This window comes from Nelumbo nucifera, chromosome 1 (genome assembly GCF_055504915.1).
Source record: "Nelumbo nucifera cultivar China Antique chromosome 1, China Antique-T2T, whole genome shotgun sequence".
Taxonomy (NCBI): domain Eukaryota; kingdom Viridiplantae; phylum Streptophyta; class Magnoliopsida; order Proteales; family Nelumbonaceae; genus Nelumbo; species Nelumbo nucifera.
In genome coordinates this window covers 4,123,106-4,135,183 of record NC_142649.1, presented here as the reverse complement: position 1 = coordinate 4,135,183, position 12,078 = coordinate 4,123,106, and the positions used below count along the sequence as shown (strand labels likewise).

At 38.4% G+C, this 12,078-nt stretch overlaps 1 protein-coding gene across 7 annotated transcripts in view; it reads left to right on the top strand.

The window, feature by feature from the left end:
* The window catches only part of LOC104605255 (proteinaceous RNase P 1, chloroplastic/mitochondrial-like), a 78,531-nt gene extending 70,050 nt beyond the window's left edge, over positions 1-8,481 (top strand). For all 7 annotated transcript variants that reach the window (XM_088896288.1, XM_088896291.1, XM_088896286.1 and 4 more), the window contains one exon: positions 7,805-8,481. Coding sequence is in view for 3 of the 7 variants with exons in the window: in XM_088896291.1 (XP_088752417.1) it covers positions 7,805-7,823 (19 nt within the window). In the remaining 4 variants the exon portion in view is untranslated. The remainder of the gene's footprint in view (positions 1-7,804) is intronic.
* Positions 8,482-12,078: the final 3,597 nt, after the last annotated feature.

Here is a 12,078-nt window from a genome sequence, read left to right as displayed (position 1 = left end):
CTCCAGCTTGTTCTTTGCAACACCTTTTGTGAGAACATCAGTAAGCTGCAGATCAGAAGCAATGTATGGAAGACAAACTTCTCCAGAAGTCACTCTTTCTCTGATAAAATGTTTATAAAATGTCTATCCACTTCAATGTGCTTAGTTCGGTCATGCTGGACTGGGTTATGGGCAATGTTAATTGCTGTCTGGTTATCACAGTACAACATCATAGGTTCTTCTGCCTGTACACCAATTTCTTCTAATAGGGAACGGATCCAGAGAAGTTTTGAAACTCCATGTGCCATGGCCCTATATTCAGCTTTAGCACTTGATCTTGCCACCACTGTTTGTTTCTTACTCTTCCACGAGACAAGGTTACCCCCAACAAGGGTGCACACTCCTGAAGTTGATCTCCTGTCATCAAGGCATCCTGCCCAATCTGCATCTGTATAAGCCTCTAGTTTCAACTATCCATGATCAGTAAACAATATGCCTCTGCCCGGGTGTCCCTTCAGATAAGCAAGAATCCTATCAACTGCCTCCCAATGCTGGACTCGTGGAGCATGCATGTATTGACTTACCACACTTACTGCATAGGAAATGTTTGGTCTTGTCATACAAAAGTATAGCAGCCGACCCACAAGTCTCTGATATCTCCCAATGTCCTTTACTGGCTCACCTTCTGATGCATTGATTCTATGGTTCTGATCAATAGGGATACTGATTGCCTTCATTCCAAGCTTCCCTGTCTCTTGAAGAAGATCCAAGACATACTTCCTTTGAGAGATAAAAATTCCATGTTTTGATCTTGCAACTTCAATGCCTAAGAAGTATCTCAGTTCTCCAAGATCCTTAATTTCAAATTCTTTATGTAGATTCCTTTTCAGACAATCAATCTCACTTAGGTCATTCCTCGTGACAACAATATCATCCACATAAACAATGAGGACTGACACCAAAGATCCCTTTTGCTTCACAAACAAGGTATGATCGGATTGTGTCTGAGTGTAGCCAAAAGCAATCAAGGCCTTTCTGAATCTGTCAAACAATGCTCTGGGAGATTGTTTCAAGCCATAAAGTGACTTCTTAAGCCTGCATACCTTTCCCTTTTCAGCATCACTGTAGAAGCCAGTAGGAAGATCCATATACGCTTCCTCTTGCAGATCCCCATTTAGGAAAGCATTCTTCACATCAAGTTGAAACAAGGGCCAAGAGAGGCAGCAAGAGAAAGAAGCATCCAAACAGAGGTCATCTTTGCAACTGGTGCAAAGGTCTCTAAGTAATCAATCCCATAGGTCTGTGTGTACCCTTTTGCAACAAGTCTTGCCTTGTACCTTTCTATACTCCCATTTGCCTTATATTTTACTGTGTAAACCCATCTGCATCCAACTATCTCCTTGCCCTCTGGTAGATCCACAATGTCCCATGTTTGATTCTTAATCAAAGCTGTCATCTCTTCCTGCATAGTTGTCTTCCACTCAGGTTTGGAGAGAGCCTCACTTACACCCTTGGGTATAGACACAGAGTCAAGAGAGGAAAGAAAAGCACAATAGGAAGGAGAAAGTCCATTGTAGGATAAGTACTGTGAAATACAATGAGCAGTACACTTTCTCTTCCCTTTTCTGAGAGCAATAGGAAGGTCGAGGTTATCTGTAACAGGGTTAGTAGAATCAATGGGAACTGAAACAGTAGCGGGACCAAGAGGAATACCTGAATCCATGTCATCTGAGTCTGGAGTCTCCAAGGAACCGACAGGAAGTGACGTGAGTTCTGTTGTAGTGGAATCAACCTCCTTGTAAGTCTCTGTCGTAAGTAATGCTGAGAAGCAGGACGCAAAGGAGGTGGTAAGGTAGGTGACACAGGAAAGTCAAGCACAGGAGTAGACACAGGGACTGGAACTAGGAGAGGAATAGACTGTTGACTCACTTCCCAAAAACACTCCCCCTGAGAAGGATTCTTTGAGAAGTATGTGGATTCAAAAAAGGTGACATCCATGGTAACATACCGGCTCCCAGAGACTGGATCATAGCAGCAGTACCCTTTCTGATTTTCTGCATATCCAAGGAAGACACATTTCTTTGCCTTGGGATCAAGCTTCGAGCGGTGAGAACCAAGGATATGTGCAAAGTAGACACACCCAAACACCCTGAGAGGAATATGAAACATCTCCTCCTCAGGAAAAAGGAAACTGAATGGGGTGCTAAATCCAAGTATACGAGAGGGCACCCTGTTAATCAGATATACTGCTGTGAGAACTGCATCACCCCAAAACCGAACTGGAACTGTAAATGTGATCATCATGCTTCTTGCAATCTCAACAATGTGTTTGTTCTTCCTTTCTGCAACACCATTCTGTTGTGGACTGTAGGGACAACTACTCTAATGGACAATACCATATTCTAACAGATATGAGGCGAGGTGTTTTTCAAAATATTTCCTGGCATTGTCTGATCTGAACACCTTTATTCTTGTTCCAAACTGTGTTAGCACCATCTGATGAAATTGCCTCACCAAGGATGGTACTTCATCGCGGGATCTCATCAGGTAAATCCAAGAGTATCGTGAGAAATCATCCACAAATAAGAGAAAATATCGATAGCCTCCCATAGAAGGAACATGGTAAGGTCCCCACACATCAGAATAATAACATCAAAAGAAGAAGAACACCTTTTTATTACTAGGTTTAAATGAATGTCTACAATGCTTTCCAAGTTGACAACCTTCACACTCCAGACTTGACAAACTAATAGACTCAAAAAGTTTTGGAAACAAAAGACTCAAAGAAGAAAAAGGTAAATGGCCCAAACGATTATGCCAAAGCATAATTTGACCCATAGACCTTGACTCACTATCCCTGCTGACATGATGACTCTGATGAGGAGGAAGCACATCCAGGAGGTAGATCCCATTCACTTCACGACCACTCCCAATCGCCCTCTTTGAATCCAGATCCTGCAAAATACAATGACCAGGAGAAAACATTACTGAGCAGTTCAGGTTCTTAATCAAACTACTAACAGATAATTAGTGCTCAATCTGGGAACATGAAGGACAGAGGGTAGAGAAATAAAATCACTAAGCTTGACAGATCCCTTCCCAGCAATGGGAACATGGGATCCATCAGTTGTGGAGACCCTATCTCTGCCAGAATAGAGATAGTAAGAAGAAAAAATAGTAGAGCTATGGGCCATGTGCTCTGAGGCTCCAGAATCTATAACCCAAGGAGGTCCCTCCTTACTTGAAGTAGAAACATAATTTGCAGTGACGTGTGAACTACCTGTATGAGCAAAGTAGAGTGGACTCCACCAGTACCGCCTGTACCTTGTTGTCCGCTTGCTGCTGAACTAGAACTGGCTGTATCCCGCTGGTTCAGAAGTTTCCCATACCTCTCAAGTTCGGCCCTTACTGCAGCAACTGCAACAGACTCTAGAGCAGTTGTAGTAGGAGGGGCCAGAATGTCTCCAGTAACTTCCATTTGAGCATTTCCCTTCTTATTTTTCAATCTAGTCGGCACAAGATGTGGGTGAAGCTTCCAGCAAGTATCTCTTGTGTGTTTAGGCTTCTTATAGTAGTCACAGATCAGATCTCTTTTATCTTTCTTCTTGATTTCACTGTCACCCCGATCTCCACTTTGTTTAGGTTTCATAGTACTCACCATGGCAGACTGATCAGAAATAGGATTTTTCATCATCACGTCTCTCCTGCTCTCCTCCCCTGACACAAAGGCATATGCCTGGGAGAGGGTAACACTGTCCCTGGAAAGAAGATATGGTGAGCTAGCATTGATCAGAACACCCTATACTTCTCTAGATGTTTCTAATAGGTAGCTGCATCCTTAGTGGTTTCCCAAGCAAATGTCTCTAAATGGTCAATCTCCTGCCACAGGGTTTTAAGGGCTGAAAAATAGGCTGCAACAGGTCTATCTCCCTGTCTTGTAGAAATAATCTGATTTCTCAACTGATAAGCCCTAGCAACATTCTCCCTTTGTGAATAGGTTTCTGCAACCCCATCCCATATTTCCTTACTTGTATTTGCCCATAAAAAGCTTTTACTTATATGGGGCAACATGGAATTACACAACCAAGTCATCACCATATAATTCTCTTGTACCCACCGAAAGTTGCTAGTTTCGGGTTTCACTTCTTCACCAGTGATATACCCTAAATTCCCACGAGCACCAATGGCCATCTTTGCAGATTGTGACCATTCTAAGTAATTTGCAACATCCGACCTAACTGTAGTAATGGTCCCAGTCCCGAAAAGGTCTCCAGCACCCCCTCCCACTAGTCTCATTTCACTCCCGGGCTTATTTTCAACTCCGTGACCCTCCATGCTTCTCAAAAAGTGTAAAGAAAATAACTGAAATATGCAAGAAGATCAAATGAAACACTTCTGGAACCAACACCTTTTTGGTGTCCTAGACTATCTTCCCACAAAAGATTCCTTTTTTGTGGGACGGAAGAAGAGAGAGAAGAGGCAGCCACTCTCTCTAGAAGCCTCCAAATCAGGCAGGACTTGAACCGCCCCTTACAGAAAACTCCAAGGAACCCTAAAAAATTAGGGCGCCACTTCTTAGGTCAAAATTGAAGAGTCCAACAGAAACAGGACTCTTCCCCTTTCTCCAGTTTTTCCTGATTTTGGTGAGAAACCCTAGACCAGTTACAGGGCAAACAAATCCACCAAAAAATCCAAAAACTGGGCTTACTTGAGATCTTCGATCAGCCTCTTAAATCACCATGCAGTCGGCCGATCTAGAGCTACATGAGAAAACAACTCAAGGAACCTTCGGCCTGCTCTAATACCAAGTAGAAATCACTAATTGCAGATTTAGTTGAACTTCTTGTGAAGGGAAAGAGGAGGAAGATGAAGATTTCAGCAGTAGAGAAGAAAAGAGGAGGAGAAAAGAGTAGGAAGTCAACCAGGATTCTTAGATAAACTCTAGCCGCCAACCCCTCATTATAATTTATACTTAATTTAAAGGATGAGATATTACAAGGATGCCCTTAGTAGGGCGGCTACTAATGTAGCTGAACAGTCACAACTTAAAAACATAAACTAATGGGCCTAAAGCCCAACAACTTCCTAACTAAATAACTTAAAATAAGAATAAAAACAACTAGGCCCAACTCAACAATAGGTAACATCATGTGGAAGAGTGCTAGGGCGGCAATAATCTGGGCAGTGTGGGAAGAAAGAAATGCAAGAATTTTTAGAGAAAAGGAAAGAACAAAAGAGGCCTTGATTGAATCAATATTGATCAGAGTAGCTCACTGGCTGAAATCCTTAGAAAGCTTCTCACATATATCCATTGATGACATCATTAGAAATTGGAAGGAAGTGGCAGACTCAAATGTCAATAAGCAGCCTGTTATTCCTATCTGGTCCCCTCCTGAAAGAGGATTTATAAAGCTTAACTTTGACGGAAGTAGCATGGAAAACCCAGGTAGGTCAGGAATTGGAGGTGTATTCAGGGATGAGGAGGGTACAGTGTGTGCAATATTCTCAGGCCCAGCAGGTGAAGGAGACTCACTAAGAGCAGAAGTAATGGCAGTTATGGAAGGGGTGCAAAGGGCTAGAACCATGAATGCTAGAAAGCTAATCATTGAAGGGGATTCCAAACTGGTAGTGGCTTGGCTACTGGATGAGGAAAGTAGGATGTGGAAATACAACAGTGAGAAGAAAAAATTCAGATGGATCACAAAGGACATGGAACTGAGAATATGATGGGTGAAAAGAACAGCTAATTCGATGGCTGATGCACTAGCCAAGCATGGGGTTGGGAGAAATCTAACATTATGGGCACAAATGCAATTTTTAATTAAAATTAAAGGGGAGAGATAAGAGGGTTTGTCTCTCTCCCACTTTCTCTTGTACACTTTCTTTTAAATTCAATGAAGTTAACAGTTATTTATCAAAAAAAAAAAATGCTTATACCATGCTTGTGCTATTTTAAGCTAGCTGTCATTTCCTAATGCTTATATCTTGCCAGATTTAATTAAAACTTCTCACACAGAATTATTAAAACTATTCTACATCTTTTAGAAATGTTAATTCTATTAAGTATTCAATTGTCCATTCAGTATCACATGTATTTCTGGTAAATATCATGTCAAACTCAGCTGGTGAGAGCATGTACAAGGATCCAGGCACATAAGTGTCTTGAGATGAGATATTTTTAGCTACTTCCTCTTAGGGGAGTAGATGATTCAGCTGGCAGGATCCATGTCCTACTTGTTCAAAATGTTGATGAATATCGGTTCTTCCTGAGGTTTTTGAAGAGCAGGAATTTGGGCCTCTTGCTTTTGCTGGATGATTAGAAACATTGGAAAAAGGGTTTGGGTTGTGCCATAGACATGATAGAGTATAAAATAGTGTATTAGGCGAATCAATTATCATGGGCTAATAGCAAACCATTTAGATTAGTTGATAATATTAGTTGAAGTTTTTATTAAAGATTCCTGTGAAAGGTTTCAATCCATGTTAAAGTCCTTGTGAGAATTCTTAATTCATTAGTAGTAGCCTAGTAGGTAGGATCCATGTCACAACAAATAGAGATTAAGAAAGTGTTGGATTCAGCACTGGTCTTAAGGATAGATTGACTTATCATACCACTGGGTAGTATGTTATTATGGTTGTCTAATGTAAGGCACATAGTTGTCAAGGCGATGCCTAGGTGACAAGGCACCCTTGGAGGCCTCTCCTAATTGCCAAGCAGTTTTGTGCACTATGTTATAAAATACTATTATATTCTTAATTTTAAAGATTATAATTATAAAATAGACATTATTAAACTAAAATAATCAGTTTGTGTGTTTATATACTGAATTCTTTTTTATTATTTTCTTATTTGTTAGGGTTTAATCAACATAAACATTGCTAACTGCTGTATTGAACCCTCAATGACTTCAAAACCTGAACCAATAAGGAAGAACTTAAAATTTTGTCTAATCAACACATTTTCTTCTTCCACCTTTCTTCTTTTCCTATAAAAATAGGGGGTCAGCCCCTATATTTTTTTAATATTCTTTTCTTCTTTTTCTTCTCATGAATATGTTAATATTCTAGACTTCAATATGAAGTTTATACTTTTCTTATGAAAATTATGGATAATTATTAAGGAAATATAGTTATGAAACCTAGGTAAGTAGGTAACTACCTAGTATATATGTTTTTACTAAAAAATAATCCATCGCCTAGGCAACAAGGCATACCTCACCTTGGTGCCTTGAAAACTATTGTAGGCATATGGAATTTCATTTTGGTAGAACATTTCATCTCTCGAGTGGGATTCTTGTTTGGGTTGACAATCCATTGCCTCCCCTATTTTTTGGGTGTGTTTGTACTTTGTATTTTTAACCTTCCATTAGATGCATGAAAGTGTTGGAGTTAAATTAGTTTGTGTGGCAAGTCTTGATTTCCACAATTTTGTGTGTGTGTAGGGGGGGGTTAGGGTCTGTTACTATTTCTTTGTTGATATATGAAAGTGGCTTTGGATGGTTTTCTTTTGTAGCTTATTGTTTTCTTCTTTCATTTCACTTTTACTTGCTTTTTAAACAAAATTCTTCACTTGGACTTTTGCACCAAGAAAACCATTTCCATCTCTACTTTTATTCTTGTATGCTTATCTTCATGACTACTGCAATTTCAAGTTCATTTACATTTTGAACCTCTTCCTATGCATCATCATTTTCAACTGGTCCATTGTTCCATGATTCTGACATGTCAATATCCAAGTCACACCTCTTCGAAGATGCATATCATAATTTTGTTTCATTTGGGCTTCTCTTTTTTTTTATGTGAAGATTGTTGTCTACTTCTGCAGGTCCCTTGATATCTGTTAAGCCAAACAAAGAATTAAGAAGAATTTTCATCACTCACACCATGAGGAAAAGGACGAATAGAACAATGTTTTTCTGAAGCACCAATAGTTCCACAACCACCAGCTCTCCCAAAAAGATGCAAGTGTTTGAGATTTGGAAACCTTTTCATGGGAGAACATAGTGTTTTCTGCAATTGTTTAATAATCACTTCTTTTGTATATCCTTATTTGCTGGCTTAGCTGTTATGAGCATTGCATGTGGCTTGAGTGTGCAAACTCTCGAATGTAGTCCTGTATGTCAGGCAACTGAACTAGACGGGCCCCAGCTGCAAGCACATTTATGCAAATTCCACAAGTTAGGTCTATACCCAGTCCACCACATAGGGCAATGGTCCTTTTTTGACGAGGAATGGTGTAGTAAACTAGTAGTTCCTTATTCTTCTGATCGGAAACAATCCTTGTAATTTGCAATTGATGGTTCTTGATTATCTGTCTGTATAATCAATAGAACGGTGGTATAAATAGTGATTTTGGGCTCTTGTCAAATGCGTGAGGCAGTTCAAAACTTCAAAATATGTGTTATTTCCGTTTGTATTCTTGATAAGCACATGTACTGGTACAAAATTTTATGAAGGGTACTCATGGTTGCTTATTTTGTTCATTAAGATTTTTATGTATCATCTTGAGCCCATGTACTATTAGCACATTCTTTGAACTACGTAAGCTATTGCCATCTAAAATATTTAATATCAATTTGTATTCATCTTGGATTGGCTAAAGGTTTTTATGGAATCGGGATCTGGCATCAACTAGACACTAAAATACAAGTACAGGAGATGTTTTCGATGTGTGGTTAGTAGTAGCGTTTTAGGGTTAGCAGATCCGGGCTCTATGCCCGTTGCCAACATGACACAATTTTCCTTTAGATTTAGGACTGGCGGTGTAAGACAAGCTGATACTGGAGTTACCTATGAAAAAACTGTGTTGATGATGTTTACATGACAATAAGGTCCAACCAGATCCCTAGAAGTTTGTTATATAATGTTATGTACCAGACTAATATTACCTTTATTAAAATTTAAGTTCCATGACATTCAGGCTTAGCATTAATCAGATTTCATCTTAATTGTTCACCTTTAAATGCTATAGAAAGTAGAACCAGAGGAGATTCTGGAGTCAATATCTGCCTCTCTAGTCTCTATCCCGTTCCCCCTATAATATAGTGAATCAAAGGGACTCTCAGGAAATTTAGTCGTAGGCAGGATCATTTTGAGGCAGTTCAGTCTTCTCCCCCATGTTCACTTCAATTGCAGGTTCATCAAGTTGATTCACTGGTCGAGTTCCTCTAACAGAGTACATGTTTTACGACCTCTTACTTTGAATGCCCCCCAACTTGTATTATTGCAAGGATTCTCAGATTGGGCCGGGCTTGCACCCCTGAAAGATATACTTTGTACCATAATTAAGACTGTTTAGATTGGAGTGGAAGCGGAAAAGGGAGATGGGAAATGTATTGTAAAATACTCTTTAAATAATTTGGGTTCATTTCTGACCTGATTTTTGAGGTGTTTTGGGGCTCTGAACTCATTTTGATGGAAAACAATCTTTGAGGGGGTGAATAGGTGGGTGGGTTGATAATTTAGGCCGATATCAAGACTTTAACTTTAAACCTTGGGAAAAATTTTAAGCTTTAAAATCCTTAGCCATTTTTAATATCAAAATATTGAAACATTGATAGATAATATTACTTGGCAGAAACAGTAATGAAAGGACTAATAAAGTGGGCTTCAGGGCTGATATGAACTAGATGATTGAACATGAGGCATATCCATCCAGGACGCCCCTACTGGGTGAATCAAGGTTCAATGTATCACACACCCCGATACGCCAGAAGGGCTGTATTGGTACTTTGAACCTAATGCAACCTTTTTCTTTTTTTTTTATAAAAAAGAATAGGTTATGGCGTATGTCTTAGGTCTCTCTATCCCCTGAAATGGTTCAAAAGGCCAAAAGTCATGAATTTAACATATCGATGATTCATTGATGCAATATATATAGGCCAATACGGGCTGATATTTGACAAAACCTCTTAATAAAATCGCCTAATGGTGAGTAGTCAAACCTCTAAATAGGAAAAAGAAAAACCATGGCCACAAATAATACCTAAAAGTCACATATTTTGATAATCTGTGTGAAATGCAAATTATCAAGACATACTTGAAAATGTTGGAAATAATGAAATTTAGGTCAGACCAATATTTAGTCTCATGTTTTCTTTTAACTCTTATGGAGCTGGCTTAAAACTTGATTATCATAGCTTTTTTTTTTTTTTTGAGAGAGAGAATATCATAGTATGTTGATGTAGTTTGATGGTGAGCTCTTGGTAGCCATATTGGGATCAAAATTGTTATATGCTCGCTGATTTATTCAAATGAATTTGAAATTTGAGCATTGCACAAATTTTTTTTATCCAAATTAGTAGCCTTAATTAATGTACTAAAAATTCGAAGAAAAAATTAATGGGGATTGAATAAAGTAATTGATATAGTAAAATAAAAATTTAATGGGCCTTCATCAGCTTGTATTGATTTATATAGACAATGATAATAGCCGATATGGGTTGGCATAGATTTATATAAGTGAAATACCAACGATACTAGGCCATTCCACATGGCTAAAATCCAGGGATGTCAGTGGGTTGGGTTTGGCTTGAAATGCCTGCCTTCAATCCCAACCCGATGAAGATGTATCGAACCCGACCCATTTAATGTGCTTATACTCGTTCAAGCCTAAATATATAGAAATTTTTCAATGCTGTAATAACCCAAATTCTGATTAAGGCTGACCCAACCCTAACCCTATTCGGGTCAGTGTGGGTTTATCACTTTAACAAACACTTGATAAAAAAAAGCTTTGGTTTTAATTTTTAAATTCTAACTTCAAGCAGCCTTTTATAAAAACTGAAATTGATATTTTTGAATAAACTTTAATAAGCTTTACATCAGTTTCCGAAGTCATTATGCATGTTTTAATTTTGAGTCTGAAAGTTAAACCATTTTTCTCTCTGGGTTGCAGATCAAATTTTCAACTGTCTGGTCAGACCGTGACTCGTTATCAAACACATTTTATTTGAGGTTTAATTTTTATTGTAGTATTTTTATAAATTAGAAAAAAAAAAAGTTACAATTTTAAATTTTGAGGTTATAATATATCGTTTTTTGGCAAAAATAGTGGGCCAAGGCTTATGGCATTTGGATATTTTCGTACATTTTATATATATAGAAATTTATAACCCATGACCTTTTGCTTGGTGAAACGGATTGATAGTTCAACCACCCAAGTCAGAGAAAAAGCCAGGAGCAGGAGTCTGGATCTCCTGCCCATGAGAGCTCTGCCCATGTATCGCAGTCACACATGGAGAACATCTCATCCTCTGCATAGTATTATGCAGGAGGAGATGTTCCCAATTCACAGGGGATAGTATATTGTGGGTAAGCGTGGGCAGAGTTCTTGTGGGCAGAAGAACCGGTGTCAAGTGGAAGAGGGAGCCCTGGCCCCTTTAACTTCTAAGCCATGTTCCCAATTCACGGGGGATAGTATATTGAGGTATATATGAATCTGATCCGGTTCAAATCCATTAAGAATGTTGGATACTTAGACCCGACCCAATTTCATTTCTAAAAATTTTAATAAATTATTAAAGGGAAAAGATATAACAGTTTATGTAAAAATAAATAAAAAATACAAGTATTTTTCAATTATATATATATATATATTTACTTATTTATATATGTGTGTGAATTCAATCTGATTTTTTTATTAGATTCTATTATCCAATCCAATCCAAAAATCCGGTTTAGGGGTATCCGAATGGGATCAGATTTCAGATAATGATCAAGCCACTTACACCCCTACATAAATTGCTTATTCGATTTCCCCCCACCCCCCCCCCCCCCCCCCCCACAAAAAAAAAAAAAATCCTGCTCCACCAATCATTGGGTTTTTAATAAAGTCAAGGGTTTCTAAGCAATTTTCAGGTTTAGGGTTTAAACAAATTGATCGCCCAGGTCAATGACAGTTTAAAAACACTGATTGTAGGGATTTATATGTTTTCCCTGGTTTATCCATGCATTATCTTATTTTTTCCACCTTATCAACGCATATAGGAAGTGTATCAAATACATTTCTTAAAATTACGTTTATTGATTAATTTTCATTGCAGCATGAATTTGTGAATGATCAAAATTAACCATGAATTGGATATTAATCCTACGATG